This window comes from Hyperolius riggenbachi, chromosome 3 (genome assembly GCF_040937935.1).
Source record: "Hyperolius riggenbachi isolate aHypRig1 chromosome 3, aHypRig1.pri, whole genome shotgun sequence".
NCBI classification, from domain to species: domain Eukaryota; kingdom Metazoa; phylum Chordata; class Amphibia; order Anura; family Hyperoliidae; genus Hyperolius; species Hyperolius riggenbachi.
The window spans coordinates 331,324,405-331,345,578 of NC_090648.1; the positions used below are offsets into that span (position 1 = coordinate 331,324,405).

The 21,174-nt window shown below is 42.5% G+C and overlaps 1 protein-coding gene across 9 annotated transcripts in view; it reads left to right on the forward strand.

Annotated features, from left to right (window-relative positions):
• Nucleotides 1-21,174, forward strand: part of PPFIA2 (PTPRF interacting protein alpha 2) — a 409,727-nt gene that overhangs the window by 201,534 nt on the left and 187,019 nt on the right. For 8 of the 9 annotated variants that reach the window (XM_068276855.1, XM_068276859.1, XM_068276856.1 and 5 more), the window contains one exon: nt 17,966-18,067. In XM_068276855.1, coding sequence (XP_068132956.1) covers nt 17,966-18,067 — 102 coding nt within the window. Of the gene's footprint in view, nt 1-337; nt 451-17,965; nt 18,068-21,174 lie in introns of all 9 variants that reach the window. The other variant, XM_068276862.1, reaches the window with a different exon arrangement.

Sequence of the window (21,174 nt, forward strand, 5' to 3'; positions counted from 1 at the left end):
GCATTCCAAGACTTTACAGCGCAACAAGTTCTGCCGAAAAGCAGATCACTATTAAAGCTGCTAATAGGTAAAGGGGCCCATTAATGATTGTACAATCTAACCACTTCTATGCAATAAAGAATCCATGGAAAGCATATTACCCTTCTACTACATAGATTTGGTTAGATTGTACAGTCAAGATTGTATCATTGATGGGTAACTAGATTATTTTGCAACTGTTTTAAAACTTTTAAAATCAATAGTTTAAGATGATTGCCTGAAACACAGCCTTGTCACACTATATATATCTGTGTGTGATTCCATGGGCATCATTAAACCTTGTTTTCTACTCTTATAGTGCTCTGGTGATGCTCCGCTTGAAAGGAAAAAAAGCTACATTGACTGAGTCTGATAGACTTTCTTTTTGGAAAGCCCAAAGCCTGCATTGTTCTGCATGACTGTCCCGTGATGGTATGGCTTGATGTATCTATTCATCCTGTTCTGCTTCAGGAGTACTAGAGATAGTATCCCATTCTCCTTGTGTGCTGTATAATCACCCCACATGCCAAGCTTTTCCTTTGTATCATTTTCCTTCTTTGGCATGTCGTCACCACACCAGCTCCCTTATTGTGTAATTAATACTGTAAAAAGCTAATGCGGTGATTCCCCCAGTGTACTCTGTATTTATTGTACAGTTTTGCTTTTGCAGTGAGTTGCCCTTGTTCTAGAAGAGGGGGGGGGGGGGGCTAAAGGAAACTAACTACTGCCTTCGAATATTTCCTGATGCTTTCAGTGGAAGAACTCTTCTACTTTGTTGCTGGCGCCTATTTTTTCATATTTTCTTTAAAAAAGCGTTTACACATTTTACAATTGAAGAAATGAAAGATGAAAAAGTACTATCAAAATTTGAGTATTTTCTTGCTTGCTGGTGGTTTAAAAGGCATTTTATGGCAAGGTGTTAAAATATCATCTAGGAGAAAACTCAGGAGAAAAAGTGAATTGCATACGGCCATTGTCTACAGATTGGGGCAGTAATTGCCATGCAATATACTAGTACGTCACACAGTGCATACATAGCACTGCCTCATGGGTACACTGATGCTCTATGCAGCAGTTTGTTGACACAATGCACTACTGCATTTTGAGCACAATGCAGAGCAGTCCCATTCAGTATAGTTGAGTGGGGCCGCACTGCAATAGAGAACATAGCTGATGCATACCTCCCAACTTTGTGAGATGAGAAAGAGGAACACTTAAGTCACACCCCGTCATACCCCTGATCACGCCCCGTCACACCCTTAGTCACGCATACAATAAAGCTTTTATAAGAAAAATATGATGTTTTATAATTCAAATCTCACTCGTCCTTACTATCCTGGTTCATTTTCCTTTATTTTAGCATTTTAAAATTAAGTAAAATATCAATTTTAAAAATGGGAATAAAGTTTAGAGTCAAACGCACACATTTTTTAGTAGAGAAATGTATATATTTACATAGAGGGACAAATGAGGAGGAAACAGGGACAAAGGGACAGGGCTCCCAAAGAGGGAACTGTCCCTCTGAAAGCGGGACAGTTGGGAGCTATGCAGATGCAATGCATTCGTTTATAATGCACGGCCACCTGTGTTGCTAAAGAAAGTGCAGTGTGTTCAGGCCTTTATATCTTGCTCCAGAGAAATAAGACGGCAAACAGAATACGCAATTCCAGATAAACATTAGTTTGTGTCATGTGCAGAAACAAATCACTAAGAAGCCTTTATGGTCACTTTCTGTAATGCATTGCATTGTGTCCAGGATGGGCTGATCCCTCCATTATACAAAGAAATAAGAAATCGCTTAAATTGTGTCTGTTACTTATTCAGATGACAAACTTCTTTGAAATTGCCCCATTTTGAGCATTGCGCTGAAATCCCGAGCAATGTAATAGTTCCACAAACACTGGTTCACACGACAGCTGGAGGCCCCGAACTCTCTCACTGGCCGGAGCCCCTACACCACCATGCGATACCTAGAGCAAAGTGCGGGTGGGCCCCGGGAACTCTCATCCCCAGGGAATTCACCCTCACTGCCTCTGAACTTAATGCAAACAGCAACACACACAATTGCTCACTCCCAGCTAAAGCGATTTCCTACCTTTATCTGGTCAGCAGGCGCCTGTCAGCCAATCAGGTGCACAGTTATACACCCTTTGCTTGCTGTACCAAATCTAGCAGGAATTGCATAAATAAGGCAGCATTCAGGTGGGAGACTTTGGTCGGACGTAATCGTATGTCGCTAGCAGGACCGCCTTGTGCAGGCATCCCTCCCACAGGGGTCCCTCCCTAACCACTCACCTGTCGCCCGCATCCTGGAAGCTGCAAAAAAAAAAAAGAATTTAAAACTACAAACACTGGTTCACATGACAGCTGGGGGCCCAGGACTCCCTCACTGGCTGGGGCCCCCAAACCACCATGCAATACCTAGAGGTAGGTGCAGGTGGGCCCTGGAATGTAATAGTTCCCATAGTTCCCATGTTCTATGTTCTGTGTATATCACTTATATAACTGCATCCATGGGAATTGGATCGGGCCAAATCTCTCTTACCTAGAATATGACAGAGTGCTGAAAATTATTTTAAAGGAAACCTGTAATGAAGTTAAAAAAAAGTTGATCTTACCTGGGGCTTCCACCAGCCCCCTGCAGACATCCTGTGCCTGCGCCGGGACAAAGTGATCCTTCGGTCCCCCACTGTGCCCACTTTCAGTTTTGCAGTCGGCGGGCCACTGCGCCTGTGCGGCCCTGGATGTGCATGTCCTCGCTCACGTTCACGACACTGGGAGGGTACTGCGCCTGAGCAGGATGCTCCTGGCATATGGAGTGTGAATAAAGATGCGCAGGGCCAAGGCTGCACAGGCGCGCAGTGGCCATCGACTTGTAAGTCGGCAAAACCGAAAGTAAGCCGCGACAGGGGACCGGAGGATCGTTTTTTGTCCCAGCGCCGGCACAGGACATCTGCAGGGGGCTGGTAAACGCTCCAGGTAAGTTCAACTTTTTTTTTTAAGTTCATTACAGGTGTCCTTTAAACAGAAGATGAAGAATTAATTCCTAGGCGAAAACATAGAGGAAAAAGTGAATTGAATAAGGGCCCAGGGGCCATATGTAATTCACTTTTTCAACTGAGTTTTCTCCAAAGTGATATTTTTATAACTTGTCAACATGTCTTTTAACCCACCAGCAAGCAAACAAATACTCATAATAATTTTGGCTTTACTTTTTCACCTACTTTTTGGTACTATTTCCATAGCAAAGTGCTCAAAATTTATTTTAAATAGAAGATGAAAAATTATCTCCTAGGAGAAAACTCAGGAGAAAAGGTGAATTGCATTTGGCCCATTTTGTCTTTCCTCCTTTGAAAGAAAAAGCATGTTTAATGGAAGAATGATGATTCATGCACATAAGAGAATGCATTTCATGGGTGCTGGCCCACTTCCTCAGGTCAATAAAGTGCTTTGGCAGTCACGAGTGTAAACACCTTTAATATGCACTGCTTGTGCCACTCTGAGCTATAAATAAAACAGGACATGGTGAATGTGGCATATATTTTAAAAGTAAAACGTCAACAGAGCCAGAACACCTGTAGAAGGTCATGGTCCAGCATGGGGGGAAAGCCATGGCCACACATCGGCAGGGAGGGTGGATGGTCCCCCCTCATCTTGGGCTCTCTCCTCTGCGCAAGAGATGGCCCGAACGGTTCGCCCGCGAACTGTTCCATGCGAACTTTGGGTGGTTCGCGTTCGCCGGTGAAGGCGAACTTTTGTGGACGTTCGATTCACCCCCATAATCCTCCATTGAGCAGAACTTTGACCCTCTACATCACAGTCAGCAGGCACATTGTCACCAATCAGACTACACTCACTCCTGGAGCCCCCCCCCCCTTATAAAAGGCAAGGTTCTCCTGTCGTTTTACTCACTCGTCTGCCTACAGTAATTAGTTAAGGGACAGCTGCTGACAGACTCTGCTAGGGAGCGTTTAGTTAGGCTCTTGTAGGCTTGTTCCTAGCTGATTGTTATTCTTTATATTACTCTCTCTCCCTCCTCCCTCTCTCCCTACTCCTGGAGGGAGGAGGATCTTGTCTTCCAGGGAATTGTAGTATTTCAAAAGCCAGCTTGCATACCTTGGTTGGGAATTGAACCCAGGTCTGAGTGCGTGGTAGGTAGCTCACTTCACCACTATACCACCACCAACACTACATGCTGAAGCCAGCGTAGCATGTACCATTATGATCTATCCAAGAGAAAAATTAGCTTGCTTAAGGATTTGTAGCATGTCAAAAGCCAACTCGCATTGGCTGGGAATCAAACCCAGGCCTACCGCTCTGTAGGCTGCTATCCTAACCATTATACCACCAACACAACACACTACAATGCTACATGCTGAAGCCAGCTTAGCATGTACCATTGTGATATACCCAAGAGAAAAAAGATCTCTTGGGTATATCACAATGACCAATTTCCACCCAAAATTAAATACAATTCCGCGGAAAGTGGAATCAGTATCAAACTGGAATGCCCACAAATATGCACCTATCTGAATTTAAAATTTGCAATTATTTTTATTTTGTGATATTTCTTAAATTGTTTGTTTATGCCTAAGTCCATTTCAGCAATTCCATTCCAGCAATGGATTTTTCTTTATAAACCAAGGCAGCGAACAACCACATCTTTAGTGTTGCGTAGAACGAAGATGCAGCAGATGAAGTGGTTCTAAGGCTGATCTGCCTTTAAACAGTAAGGCCAAGTTCACAGCAGGGGCATTTTTAGGCATAGGCATTACAAACTATTGCCTGGAGAGCCATTGGCCCTGGGGGAGGTGCCACACCCCTGGATTAAGCCCTGCCCCTGAACTAAGCCCCACCCAGGGACTAAGCCCCACTCCCACAGGTGTTCCACTACCTTCTTCTGTGTGCAGAAGCAGGAAGTTCTGTGTCCTGCTGTCCCCTTTTGTGCCTTCTTCTGTCCCCCTTTGTGCCTCCTTCTGCCCCCTATGCCAACTCTAGCCCCCTGTCCTCCTTTGTGCTTTCTTTGGTCTCCCTTTGTGCTTCCTTCTGTCCCCCTTTGTGCTTCCTTCTGTCCCCTTTGTGCCTCTTGTCTCCCTGTGCCTCCTTCTGTCTCACTGTACCTCCTTCTGTCTCACTGTGCCTCCTTCTGTCCCTCTGTGCTGCCTTCTAGCTCCTCTGCCTCCTACTGTCCCTCTGTGTGCCTCCCTCTGTCCCCGTGTGCCTCCCTCTATCCCACTGTGTGTCACCTTCTGTCCCACTTTGCCTCCTTCTGACTCACCTGTGTGCCTCCTCCTGTCTTCCATGTCCTCCTTCTGCCCCCCCCCCCCCACATGTGCCTCCTTCTGTCCCCTTGTGCTACCTCTGCTTCCTTGTGCATCCCTTTGTCCCATTGTGTCGAGACTCCTTACATCTCATGTCCCTGTATTAAGCATCCACCCTATACACCACATGGTTCATATATTCTATAGTGTGTACATGTTTTTTTTTCTGCCCTGGTCCACAGTAAGGCGTTGTGGTGCAACGTAATGGCCATATTGTAATGTGGCTTTCCTCACTGTGATTAAATACTGATGCAACATTCACAGTCCTGCTGGTGCGGCCTAACATCGTGTTGCATCCCAACGCACTGCATGCAATGTATTAACTCAAAACGTGTGTTAAAGTGCTGAAGCGACCTAATGGAGAAAAAGGCAGAAACTCACCTATGCAGAAGGAAGGCTCTGGATCTAGTGCCTTTCTGATTCTCTCTGTGCCCTGGTTCAAGCTATGTCACCCATTTTGCAGGTGTTTCACCAACTGGTCAAATATGCCTTTAGGGATTCTTAGCAGGTTTAGACGCACTCATGTCCATGAGTTCTTCAGAAGATGGGTGGCTATGTACTGTGCATGTGCAGGAGCTGCCAGTCTTCAGAAGCCACCAGTCTTCTGATGCCCTTTGGGGACAGCACTGCAACGAGGATACCAAGAGAGAACTGTAAAGATGCTATATAGGATCCAGAGCCTTACCTCTCCATAGGTGAATGTCTTTTTTTTTTCTTATTCGCTTCAGTATTGCTTTAACAGTGAAACATACTTTTCATTGACTGTATGCTTCACTGTATGCATTACAGCACACAGAAAAAATGTGGTCCAAATTTTCTGTTGCATTCCCTACTTTTGATGAGAACCCAATGCCCACGGAGAATCTAGTCTAAGGCTATGTTCACAATAACACGTTGTGGTACATTGGACAATATAATCACATTGCTAATTATATTATAATGTTATGTTCACATTGATGTGTCAGCAGAGTGGTGCAACAGAATCGGTTGACATAATGCAATGCATGCAGTGTGGTAATGCAAAATGTGTGCCTTAGCAGTTGCAGTGAAGTATACTGTCTATGCACTATACACTCAAAATGTTTGATGCAACATTTTTACCTCTGTTACGCTGTGATCCTGCTTTTTCAGGAAGTCTTAAAAGTAGCCTTAGGCTGCTTTCACAGTAAGACGTTACAGGCGCACGTTAGTGCAGCCTGTAACACTCACCAACGCACAGCAATGTAACTGCAATGGGTTGTTCACAGTGCCCACGTTGCATGACATTGTAACGCTGAACGTCAATCTGAAGTGCAGCATGCTACGGCGTTAGAGTGGCTTTGCCGCGTTAGCCTGCTTGCACAGGCATAGTGATTAGCCACATGGCTAATTAATATTCACTGCACTGTGCTGACGTCACTGGCGGGACCACGTGATGCGTAGTGTTCCGCTCACGTGGTCTCCACCAGCGCATGCGCACTACAGTACGCATCAAAGAGCCGCTTAATGTGACTCTTTGCTAACGTCCTCTGCCACCACCACCATGCGTTGCGTTAGGGGCACGTTATGCGACCTAAACGTAGCACCTAATGCAACGTCTTGGTGTGAAAGATGCCTAAATGTGTAGTAAGTCTGAGTGGAGACTACTAAATTCCATAGAATCTTGGAAGTACCATATTTTTCAGACCATAAGAAGCACTTTTGCAAACTACTTTTTGAAGATTATCATCTGATCGCTCATTGATTGTTCATTTTCTATAGATTTGGATCTAACGTGTGTATGCAGCTTTACTTAAACAATGAAAGTAAAATAACACATGATGGAGTGCCATAATGCACTGCCTTGCACAATTACCTAATGAGAAGCTACTGTACCCTTAGTTATCTGCACACTTCCAGGATAACTCAGATGTGTAGACAGTAGGGATGATCAATGATCAAATAATGTGTCCTTGCATTCAAATGTCATGTAAATGTTATGCATCTTGAACTTGGAACCACAAACACTGGTTCACACGACAGCTTGGGGCCCCGGACTCTCTCACTGGCCAGGGTCCCCAATTCACCATCCAATATCTAGAGGAAAGTGTGGGTGGGCCCCGGGAACTCTCACCACCAGGGAATTCATCCCCACTGCCTCTATACTGAATGCTGATTGCAACACACAAATTGCCAGAGCTGGGAGTGAGCAATTGTGTGTATTGCAGTCAGCATTCAGTATAGAGGGAGTGGGGGTGAATTCCCTGGTGATGAGAGTTTCGGGGAGTGAGAGAGTCCGCGGCCCCCAGCTGTTGTGTGAACAAGTGATTGGGGTTTTAAATTATTGTTTTGCAGCTTCCAGGATGCGGGTGACAGGTGAGTAGTTAGGGAGGGACCCCTGTGGGAGCAGTGCCTACACGGGGTGGTCCTGCAAGTGACATAATCTATGATTACGTCAGACCGAAGCCTCACACCTGAATGCTAATTTATGCAATTCCTACTAGATTTGGTACGGCCAGCAAAGGGTGTATAACTGTGCACTTGATTGGCTGACAGGCGCCTGCTGACCAGATAAAGGTAGGAAATTGATATACCGGGAGCTGAGTGAGCATTAGCAATTGTGTGTGTTGCATCTTGAACTCGGGCCTTGTGACATCACTTTTGTTTACAGCTGCAAGTGTGGTTAAAAGAAGGGATGACCAACGAGATGCAAATAATTGGACCTTGCACACAGCTTTTCAACCTCAAGGATGTAAAATTTGATCTTGCACACAGGTGCAGCGACATAGTTCAGATGATTGTGGAAAGTATCTCCGTATATTTCCAGTCATTTGCTTTTCAGCATTCCTCGGAGAATGATGAAAAAAATAGATGTTTCCTAGTATTCTCCCACACTTTCACAGAAAAACAACTTTGATCACATCGTTCTGGGGCCGCGGCATACTACAAGATTGCAGGATGACAGAAACGCAGACATGGCAAGCAATCCCTCAAAGCCAAGCCTTGTAATTGCTGCTGATTATATATAGTGGTGTTGATGACTTTGAAAAAAAATAAGAAAAATAAAGAGATGACTAACTCTGTGGGCTGGGTTTTGTATTATTAGCACCAATAACAGTACACCCACATTTGTGTTCTCAAGAAAGTTGTGTTTCCATAGAAACTGTTTTGGGAGATCGCTTTTAGCGCAGCAAATTACTTTAATTAGACTGACATAAAAACACGACTATTTTGTTGTCCAGTTTAGATTGAAAGAGGCATTTGTTTACCAAACTGAAGTATATTTTTCTTTAGCATATCAAAGGGCTTATATAACACAATTGACTGTTAACTTGTTTCTGTAGGATGGCTTTCCTGTATGCACGTTATTTAGCAGGTGTTCAGCAACTGAAATGTCAGACGTTTGTAAGCCTTTAATTAGCACACCACATATATTTTCCTAAGCATATCTAGCACTATGCTGTCAAGTAAAAAAAAAAAAAACTAAGGTTTTTTTTTTTTCATTTTAAGGTGAAAATAAACTGCAAACATAGATAACTGCATCTGCAATCCTAATCCTAACTAGGACTTTCCTAGAATTCAATTGTCTTTATTTTGTATCTAAAAGGTAAAAATGTCACTTTGATTTTGCTGTCTCAGGGGAGCATTGTTTTGAAGTACAACTGAAGTGAGAGGGATATGGAGGCTGCTTTATGTATTTCCTCTTAACCACTTTATGCCCGTGCATAAAATGGATGTTTATAAAACCTCCTATTTCCGGTTTCTAGGTTAGTGTTAAGCACATACTGGGAGGTGGGGGGGGGAGGGGGTTTCATAAAACCTTCATAATGCCTCATAGGACATTTCTTTTTGCTAACCACCTACTTCACTCGTATGTTAATGTTATTGGTAGACCTGGTAAAGGGCAAGGCATTAGAAGGCTCCTCATTAGAAGTCTAGGTTGTGTTGTTTATCCAGAATATGATGGTCTAGTTCTCTTCAGCAATAGAACACTAGCTTTTAGAGCGAATACAACAACGTTTGATTCACAGGCAGGAGTGAACCTTTCTTGTACATGAGGGAGGACCAGATCCTAGTTTGGCTTTAAGAGCAGTTTTTTTTCCCCCCTTCCTTTGATAGAGACACTATCAGGTTCACATCAAAGCCTTTTGAGGCAGCAGAATAAGAATCGAGGGAAATTCTCTCCACTGTAGACACTGGCGACAGTTAAGATGTAACATGTTGAAATACGGATAACACCGTTTAGTTGAAATAAAAGTGGTGGTTAGGTGAAAAAAAATTCACCGACCACAAAGGGGGATCCATAAGAGGGAAGTGCAGGTACTTTCAAAGTATTCGAGCAAATCTCACGTAAATGGAGTAGCAGCATGAAATTCTAGTGTTACTGGTTTAGCTGCTTCACTGCCAGATCTTAAAGTGAAACTCCTAAATTGCTGCAGATGTACATATATTCAATTTGCTGCTCCACACGTTTTTTTGTTGTTGTTGCTATTTTATGTTCAAAAGTAAAAAGTATCTCTCTAATTCCGTTTCCAGCCACTGTTGCACCCATTGCACTTCATATAAATAACAATTGGGCATCTTTGGTGGTGTTTGGGGGGGGAGAAGGGGGTTAAGGTTAGGCATGGGAAGAGGGATTTAAGGTTAGGCATCGGGGAGAGGGTTAGGGTTAAGCATCGTCTGAGGTGGGGTCGAGGGGTGGTTGGGGATTGGTGGGTTGTTGGTTAGTGTTAGGTGTAGGTAGATGGGAGGGTTCTGTGTGAAAATAGGGTTAGGTTTAGCTGTAATCAATTATCGGTACCCTTTACTGATATTTTGCTATCTTAATATAAACTTTGTAGTAGTAGAATATCTGTAAATTTGCCAGTATTCTACTAGCCGATATTTTGGGTGTCCAAATTTCCCAGCACCCTTTTTCCATGTACGCAATTATAATTTATAGAAAATGTATATGCTGCATGGTGATGCCCTTTGGATACTTTCTGTAAACATTGTTCACGAGCACAGAGTTTGACATTTGTTTGTTGTTTTTGATTTTTTTTTGTTTAAATATTAAAAAAAAACATGACCATCTACATATTTACCCCTGAGGGCCCTTTCTCAGTGCTGTACTTTGTCTTTGTCTTCTCACTACTAGTATTTGAGATCCAATTCCAATTGCTTCTGAGTGCACTCATCATCCTGCTTGAATTTTTGGTATAGTTGAGCTCCTAGACTTTGTATAAGAGCTCAATCGCAGTAGTGCAAATTGGGAAGGAAAACAATCAAATCACAGCATGATTGCTTTCTAAATGGAAAAAAGACCCTTATTCCCTATGCAGCCATATATTTGCCCAGTAGGCAAAATGGTAACTGTGGGAATCCACTCATCCCTCTCCATGAGAGCAATACCAGCCCACAGGGTTATTAACACTGAAAAAGAGTGCTGGGTAATTAGGCATGTTCTTTGCTCCCCTTGAAATAGTTGCCCCATACAAATTAAGGACAAGAAGCTTGTTCCCATCTTATGTGCCCCAAGAGGTAGGGGTAATGGGGTAGGAGACTTTAAAGGAACCCAAGGGTGAGAGACATATATGGAGGCTGCCATATTTATTGCCTTTTAAATAATACCAGTTGCCTGACAGTCCTGCTGATCATTCTGGTCAGAAGTGTCTGAATCACACAAGCATGCAGGTAATCTTGTCAGATTTGTGTCCAAAATATCTGCTCTGCATTCTTGTTCAGGGTCTGTAGCTAAAGGTATTAGACAGTGGATCTGCAGGATAGCCAGGCAATGTACAGTTCATTGTTAAAAAGGAAATAAATATGTCATATGTCCCTCAGCTTGGGTTCCTTTTAAAGACTCTAAAGACGCCTTTAAAGAACACCTGAACTAAGAGGTATATGGAGGCTGCCACATTTATTTTCTTTTACACAATACCAGTTGACTGTCTATCCTGTTGACCTTCGTCCTCCAATACTTTTAGCCATAGACCCTGAACAAGCATGCAAATCGGGTACGTGGCCTGACTGAAGTCTGACTGGATGTTTCAGATGTGTAATTCAGCCACTACTGCAGTCAAAGAGATCAGTAGGTCTGCCAGGCAACTGGTATTGTGTAAAAGGAAATAAATGGCTACCTACATATACCTCTTGGTTCAGGTGTTTTTTAAAAGCATCTTTAGGGTCTTTAAAAGGAACCCAAGCTGAGGGACCTACGGAGTCTTACATATTGATTTCCTTTTAAACCAGTGGCGGACAAAGCCAGCGATGGGCCCCTGTGCAGAATAAATGAAGCCGGCCCCATGTGAGTGGGTGTGAACATAACAGATCAAGACTGGATCCAAATAATGCCGATAAGATAAAAGTACATGAACCTAGGTCACATTTTGTAGGCACTGTACTAATATAGCACACATTTTAAACATGTATATGACTGGGGCACAAGTTAATAACACTGTTTCTCTTGAGTTTCAAAGAGAGATGCATGGAGAAAAGCCTAGAGGATAATCAGGCCCTAACTGGTCCAACTGCATGGGCCTTAGAGGACATGGGGCCCCTGTGCTGCTGCACAGCCTGCACGGGCCTATGTCCGCCTCTGTTTTAAACCATGATCTGTACATTGCGTGGCTATCCTGCGGATTCCACTGTCTAATACCTTTAGCCATAGACCCTGAACAAGCACGCAGATCCGATATTTCAGACATACTGTATATGGCAGCCTCCATGTCCCTCTCACTTCAGGTGTACTTAAATAACAAAGGAATCCCTGTTATTTATCCCCCCCCCCCCAAGAGACTGAGAACAGGGTTATATATTTATAAGCTTATTCATTCCATAATCAGCTTACATGGTAAAGACAGGAAATAGACACAGAAATACAACTTTTTGTGAATGTTCTGCTTTTGTAATTAATGCCAATACAAGAATCACAGTTGTTATCCTTTGGAAGGCTTTACAGAGTCTTGCTTGTCTGAGCCCAGAGATGGATTATGATGTAATAGAGCCCTAGGCAAGGTAGAAGATTATCTTTGTGCCCCTTTGTGTTTCTTTTGGTAAGCTGAAATAGAGAGAGGTCAGAGAAGTTGACAGGTGGGCCCCTTGACACTCACTAGGCCCCAAGCACCTGCCTAGGTTGCCTGGTGGATGATCTTGCTCTGTCTGAGCCCCCTGCAATCCCAACATCATGACATCTAATACCCCAACGTAAGGTATTAGAGGCAGCAGGACAGCCACACAAGTTGCATTGTTTAAAGAGAAATACATAGGCAGCCTTCATATCCCTCTCACTTAACTTGTCCTTTAATAAATGTATACTACATTCTCCGCATCCTTTATTAGTAAGATTTAATACACAATGGCTGTGTTGTGAAATGTATACCTGCATCATTCAGTGGTAGAAATGTCAACTCTGAAAAGCATTATTACCCCAAGGACATTGCTATACAGCTGGGTAACCTTGCTGTGGACTGGGAAACAGGAATGTATTAAAAAAACATGATTAGTCCATCTCCCTATACGCTCCTAAGGCATTGTCAGATGCTGAAGAAAGCCAAATGCTAAAACTCCAGTCAACACTGTGTCCACTCTGCATTGTCTGCTGCAAAAATGCTGAAGTTAATTATTTATGAGTTTAATTGTGCTTACTTTCACCCGCTTCCCAGCTGAATAACTTGTGTACAAACTTCAAGAGTGCAGTTGTGCCTGTCATATTTTATTAGCAATGCAAAGGCTTCCTTACCTCTGGGCTTGTAAACTATGACCAGACGTACTTTTCTGTTCCAAACAATGATTGTGGATGACAGAATTCCCCTGCTTCGTGTACATTTGGAAGGGAAATCTAGAAGTCGAGGCCATTAGCATCTCCTAGCATTGTGCATAACTCAGTACTACACAAGGGAAGAGAAAATGCTTTAACTTGTGTCAAAAATATGTTGAGTGAAAGTGGATACAAGCCATCTTGTCGTAGCTTTGATTAAACACAGTTTTAATATGGTAAGCTTGTGAAGACGGGAATGTACATTTGCTGCTAAATTAAATGTGCAGCTTATCCTCCTAGCTTCATTACTTAGGGACTCCCTGAGACCAGATAAGCGTGCAGGATGTAGGCTGGAAAGGGCAGAACTCTCTCCCCTGGTGTGTTTTTTTTACTGCTGTGGTATGTGTGTGCATACTTTCCACCTCTATGTACATTCTGGTACCTGATCATTTATTGTGTATTGCTGTATCACATAGGCTGAAAAACTGATAACTGAATGAGCTCTGCTGACTGTTTTGCGAATGAAAATACCAGTTTTCCATTGACTCACTAGGTAGTGATGCCAAGTTTAAAATGATAATTAAGGTGTGTGTGTGTGTGTGTGTGTGTGTGTGTGTGTGTGTGTGTGTGTGTGTGTGTGTGTGTGTGTGTGTGTGTGTGTCAGTTACTGGAAGGGTCAATAATTCAAATTTTCACTCCACTCAGAGGCTAATTGAGAAGATTGCCTTTGCATTACAAAATTCTATGGTTGTGTTGAGGTGTACTGAGGCGTAAATAATGCAGAAAGGCTTCTGCTGTGTTTTTGGTGCTAGGAACTTTCTCAACTTTGTTTGCACAGCAATTAATTAAAGTGTACCCGAGGCAACCCTTGGATTAAAAAAGACATACTTACCTGAAGAAGAGGGAAGCTTATGGATCCTGTAGAGGCTTTCCTCAGTTTCCTCATTGCTGAACACGACCCCCTAAAGAAAACTGGCAAGGGCTTTACGGTAAGAAGATCTGGGTCGTTCCTCGGCTCTCCAGGCAATAGCGGCTCCATGCTACTGCACAGGGCCGGCCATGCTTGCACGGGTGCAGAAGAGTAGATTAGATCTGATGTTCCAGAGGGTCCTGGCAAACAGAGGCTTCCCTCTTCTCAGGTAAGTATGCATGCAATGTCATCAATAAGCTTTGGTGAAGTTTAACTTCTTGCCGACCGCTCCACGCCAATTGGCCTGAACGCAGCGGCAGCTCCAGGACCACTCCACACCGATTGGCATGAATGGCCTTCTATTGGGCTCCGTCTTCAGTCTCCCAGCGGCGATCGATTGCCGTCTAATATACCTGTACAGGACTGCGATCTAAGGCAGCGCTGTACTGGGGACACAGAAGCGATCGCTGTGATAGGCTGACAGGGGGAGGGAGAAAGGGTGAAAGAAAACAAAAATAGGCATTTTATAAAAAAAGAAAAATATTTGTAAAAAATAAATAAATAAATAAACGTTGAGGGAGCGATCAGACCCCACCAACAGAGAGCTCTGTTGGTAGGGAGAAAAGGAGGCGGGGGGAATAATTTGTGTTCTGAGTTGTACGGCCCTGCAGGGAGGCCTTAAAGCTGCAGTGGCCCAATTTATGAAAAATGGCCTGGTCTTTAGGGGGGTTTAACACCGCGGACCTCAAGTGGTTAAGTATGCCTAAGTGACACTAGACCAGTCTTTTAGTGTTTTATATAAGTATTTTGTTTAATTATTTAGAGAAAAAAGTGTGAGCTCCTCTAAAGGAACAGTTGTGGACATGAATTTAGTACTGTGAGTAGTTTGGAAAATGTCAGCACTAGAAGTATAGATAATTATTATAAGAGGTTTTGCATACAGCACTGTCGGCATTCTAGTCAGTTTGGTTTAGGTGACTTTGTGATAGCTTTATGCTATAATTACTGTAAGAGTACTTTTGGCTGAGGTTCTGCTCTAAGAGGAAAATAGAAAAGGCATTGCTATTTATACAATTTGTAAGTGGTTGGTATTGTTTCACGTGAATGTTTTTTATTTTAACTGAAACGGGGTTATCCCATTATTTAGGCCCGTTAACACGCTCCCTCCTCCACAGCAGCTGAATTTCATAGACTGAGAGTGATGCCATTGCCATTGTTTGGTTTGACATGACAGCCACACTTTGGCAGACTAGGCTGCAGCAGTATTTTCTGCTTATGGATGGCAGGAGTATTACTTGCTATGTATAACATGTCTGGTGTCAGGAATGATCATGTATGACACAATGGTGCAGTCTGCTCAGCGCAATGGACACAGAACCAAGCTGAAGGCTGCCTTCACACTACATCTGCTGAAAAGTCACATCACACATTTTCAGTGCGATGCGACTTGTACAGTGCAACATACAGTCCATAGACTTATGCTTGCACCGCATCTCAAACTGTGCGTGTCCCTTGGTAACACACTGCATTGTTCTGTCAGGACTTGATGCACCGTAGCACAAAACTACCAGTGTAAAAGGCTCTATTGAAATGTAATTGCATCAGGTTTCAATGTGATAATATTGTCATTGCAATGGACATATTGTGAGATGTGCCTAAGGGAAAACTACTGTGATATCTTCTCCCATACAAAAAAATGGCTATACACCATACAGTCTTAATTGCAAAAGCTTATGCAATTCATACATAATTGTAGCATTAGGGACAACAATTTGAGAGTACTTTGTACAGATTTCCAGAGTGCCTAGAAATGGTAAGGTTAAACAAGATTGTATTAGGGATGGTTGGAAATGCTGATTTTTGCCGATTTGCCATTTCTGTTTTCTGTTTTCTGTCCGAGTTTTTGGTTATTTTTTACATTCTCTGATCGGGTTCTGTGAATGGGCTAAAATAACAGAGTTGCAGTAATGCCAATCGGAAACGCGGATATTGCATGAAAATCCGAATGGTTTATGTTTATGCACCTCCTCAGACCATTAGCCAAACACAAATATAGATTTTTTTTTTTAATGCAGTTTATTAAAATTATAGAAAAAAGTAATTATTTTCAATTTCTTTCCACCCACCATCCAAACACATGCCACAGTTAAGCAAATTTTGCACAGAAATGTGAAAAGCCATCTATAAAAAACAAAACTTTGTATAACAAGCTTTGTCAGTAGTGTTGGAAACTCCTGCAATCAAAACTTTAGGGTCAACAATTCAGTTACCGGAGACCGTATCATACATATTTGTGTAATTATAGCTTGAATTTGTCATGTATTTTTTTTACAGTTTTAGTTGACGTGTCAGTTGCTATTTTGCATTGGCCAGGCACTTGCTCGCACTAAGCATGAGCCATGCACGTACAGCCGTCATATTGAGTCACATCTGGGCAAGGCTGTACTCAGGTGTAACAAGATGCAGGTTCATTTTTTGTTTGCTACCAGGTAACTGCATAGTGTATCAAGCACTGCCAAGTGTGGGGTTACAAATTGCAGCTGGAAGACACCCGGCTCTGGCTGAACTGCTGGACAAGTGCCTTATGAAGGCTCTGGGTACCAAAGTATTGGTAACCTGTAACAATGCTTGACACAAAGTACAGGATATCTCATATCATGTAATAATCTTACATCCCAGGCTCATGTCCAAAAGCTTTCAGTGATGTAGCAATACCAGAATGTGTTCACCAATGTTCCCATGGCGCCACAATTTCTAAAACCATCAGGGAAATTCTGTGCAGCTTTTTCATGGTATTTTACAACCTGAACTGTCTTTATACCAATTCTCTGGAAATATTCCTATTATGTGGGGAAAAAATGTTTAGTGCGAATTGGGGATTGCCCACCCTACTTTCCATGCCCAAGTTAATTAAGATCTAGGAGAGATCTTAATACGGTAGATGATTATAAAGAATAATATAAGACCCAGGGCATCAAGCTGGTTATGACAGTGATTCTAATAGCCTTCGAGGAAGCAGCTGTGTAGAGTTATTGCTAAGAAAGTGCCTGATCTGGAGAAGGGGGGATCCTGCCCCCATAGGACAGATCTTATGTACCCTCATAGATTAAAATCCTGAATCCAAAATATATTTGAAATGTTCTGATTATTTCTATCCTGCCAGCTCAGTGCAGGCCTGCTCTATAGTGCAGGAGGAAAATCAGGGCTTCCCATAACCTCTATTTTACCCACGACTGTCTGCAGATCACTTTCTATATAGCCTTACATAATCACCAGATTTTTATAGTTTGACCCACCACTAAGCCACACTAAAGTTTTAAGGTTTTACAGACTCCCAGATATATCTCCTCCAGATATCATTGAGTAAGCTGGGCTCTGCTAGCAGTGGGATAATGTCATAAATTTGGCCTGCCTGAGATGCAATGTCTGGCCCTGTAGAGAAAATTTCTCACAGCCTTGTGGGTCTACTTTCTCGCCTGCGAGGTAAACCTGTTTATTTGCCTGATTTCAAATCTAAAGTTTTACAATAACCAACTCTATTTGATGTTCTAGCATTCATAATTGATTAAATGATCACATTGAAAAAAAATCACAATTCATATAATGTTCTTAATGGGCCAATTTGTTTCTTTTGATGTGACCATTTTAGTGAATCAAAGGTGCTGTTGAATGGTTGACAAATCTGCCTTCCAGTTGTGAATATTAGTCACACTGTATGTAAAATAAAATAAAAATTAAATGCATAAATATTTTTCATACTGGTTGTCAGGACTTCTGTCTAGAACTGTATCATGGCAGTGCAGTGATCTGAAAATGAGCTCATTGTAACTTCTCTGCACATGTGTGCAGTTGAAAGTGGCCCTCAGTGTGAGCTCTAGTAAGCCCTAACATTCATGTTGTTTTGGTGTCAAGGTCCTTGTGAATGTACTGCTGTGTTTGCTGCTCTTCAGACACTGCAACTGCTGGATCTAAATGGTGATAAATGTTTAAGCAATGACCTTTCTTCTTTGCTTTTTACAGGAGTTTGCTGCACTTACGAAAGAACTGAACGCATGCCGGGAACAACTTCTTGAAAAAGAGGAGGAAATTTCAGAACTGAAAGCAGAAAGGAACAATACAAGAGTAAGTTGAAGGAATAATAATGTTATCTTGACCTGTTACCTGATGAGGAGGTAATGAAAATGTGAATTGTCTGTGTAAGAGACACACACATGATAAAGCTACTTTCTAGGCATTATTATTATTATTGATCATTGTTCATAAACCTCTAACATATTAACCAGTGCTGTACAATAAATATGAAGACATAGACAAGTCATATATCACAGTATGGGGTCAATATGCATTTAAACTGTTGGGAGGGGGGGGGGGGGGGGGTGTTGACAGAGTACAATGGAGATGGAGAGTAGGCAGGGGTAACAGATGGGTCTTTAAGGCCTGCTTGAGTAGGTTAAAGGGGGGGGGGCAAGCCTTTTTGGGGTGGTGGGGGGGAGTTCCAGAGAGTAAGGGCTGCTCTGGGAAAGTCCTGGAGCCTTGCATGTGAGCATTTGATGCATGGGATGGACATCCATAGATCCATAGAGTGGTGGAGGAGTGAAGGGTGTGATTTGGAGAAAACTGAGTAAGAACCTAGGTGTTTGAGAGGGAGGTATGCTGGATGGATTTATAGGCCAGTCAGAGGAGTGTGATTTTAAAGGCAACCTGAAACAAGAGTGCATGAAGGCTGCCATAATTGATTTCCTTTAAATACCAGTTGCCGGTCAGTCCTGCTGATATCTTTAGCTGCAGTAGTGTCTGAGTCACATACCATGAAGCTAATCTTGTTTAGATTTTTATCAGAAACCTCTGATCTGCAAGAATGTTCAGGGTCTATGGCCTAAAGTGTTAGGGGCAGAGGATCAGCAGGACGCATGCATGTAATTATGGCCCCGGCAAATGTGGGTGCAGGGCAAAGCCAAAAACGTCTCACCCTGCTTCTGCAAAAGTTCTAATGGCATTAATTACCATTTCCCCTCCAGGCCGCCGTGGACTCAGCATAATTCACAATATCTGAGAGCTGACTCCTGTCTTAGCCCTGTTTTTATAGTCATTTTGACTGCACCCAAATAAATGTCTGAGCCCTGCTATAGCTGTAATTCACATTACGGCCTATGATGACACCCAACTTTCCTGCACCATTTTTGCCTGTCTCGCAGTCGGTCAGCCAGTCAACTAGTGTTGTTTAAAAGGAAATAAATATGGCAGCCTCAATGTCCCTCTCACTTCAGATTCCCTTTAATTCTGAATGAGACCAGGAGCCAATGAAGGGGTTTGCAGAGTTATGCAGCTGATGAGGGAATGAGCCTGGCAGCCACATTCAAGACGGATTGCAGGGGTTGGAATCTGGTCTTTGGAAGTCCAGAAAGGAGAGCATTGCAGTAGTCCAATAGAGCGCTAACAAGTGTATGGACGAGGAGTTTGGTGGTATTGATAGTAGTTGAAGTCAAATGAGGAGATAAGACTGTTATAGTTGTAGTTGTGGCTAGTTTTGTCTAAGATAATTGGGGACCGCCAGTGCTGTCTCGGTAAAGGAAGCAGAATGGAAACTGGATTGGAAGTGGTCAAATAGGGAGTTTGAGTTAACCTCCCTGGCGGTATTGACGGTTATACAGGTCAATACAAAATATTCTGTGGACAGTATTGACGTTCTTACACGTCCATACTCTTGTGCACTGTATACTAAACCATTGCTTGATACATTTTGGCAAGAAAAAAAAAGGTTATGAAATTTCATTGGATCACTTTTTGCACAGAAATCCTGGGGAAATTGAACAAACACCAGGGAGGTTAAGGAAACTTTTTCCTTTTTAAACTAAATAGGGCTGTACTGAACTTCAGAGGGTTTCCGGTTTTGGCTGTAATGCTTTGCAGTAAATTCCAACTCGGCTCTCGTTTACTCCTCTCCTTCTTCAGCCACACCTCTTCCTACCCGTCCAGCCTCTTTATACATGACCACTGTCCTAATGCAAAGTCCATAGTAGTGATGGTCAAGCAGATGCAAATAACTTCGTGTTGATGCAAATTTATGCAGTTTGAACTTCGAATTTTACCTCAGCAGGATTTGATTGGTTCATTTTCAAGCTGCATAAAATAAGTTTTCATACATTTGCATCAAATCGAAGCTATTTGCATCTACTTGACCATCACTAGTCCATAGAATGACCATGTGTGAAGGGGAAGGGATGTAGGTCACATCTCATTGGACTCTTGAAGGCTCAATATACAGCTTTACTACATTGGCTTTTTTTTGGAAGGGGGGGGGGGGAGAGATTGTTCAAGATCACAAAATAGGGAAATTTTTAAAATCTATCAGAATTTTTCTAGTCTCTGTGGCCACTTGGGAGATGTTCTCCACTGAGACAGGAAAATCTATGCAGACACAGAGTCACAGAGTGCTTCATGTCACAGAGGTTACAAACCTTTCTCATACTTCTAGGAATATTTGCTGCTGTGTTACAGTTGGAGTTATCACCTAACTACTTGTTCTCAGTGACCCTCTCCTGAGAAATGTCCCCTTGGACAGCTGTTCAAACACACCCCGACAAAACTAAAACTAGTCCATTTTTCTTTCTTTCCATGTGAATTTCCACATTATTAGCAGTTGAATCACTTTTTCAGTAGAAATAAAATCTCTATTAGCTGTAATCTGTGTATCTATGATCTATATAGTATCATTATTTATAATTTATGTAACACCAACATCAAAGCAAAAAGTGGAGCTTTCATCCTCAAACCATCTGCAGAGAGCTGAATTATGGAATCTGGTGGTTACAGAGAAGGGCTATGCTTTCCTTTTGCTTTTAAATTTGACTCTGGCACTACTGAACATACTTGGAGTATCCTAATGGGTGTAATTGTGACAGTTATTGAATCTTGCTGTGATATTTCCGACCTTACTTGATGCAAACAAACATATTTTGAAAAACTCCAGTGGCCAGGTAGCTAATACGCCTCGCAGATACCAGCTGCTACCTAACTCTCTAGAGTCTTGTCTATGGCTTTCAGTGGAAGCACATTAATATACTGTTGGCTCTTGCACTGGACTGACTGGCTCCCATTATTTCCATTCATTAGATCGCTGCAAAAGGAAGCAATTAGTTTGTAATATCAACATTAACTTAACATAATTCACAGTATTTGATATTTAAAGCCCAGCTGTGAGCACAAATGGTGTCCTAGTCCTATAGGTA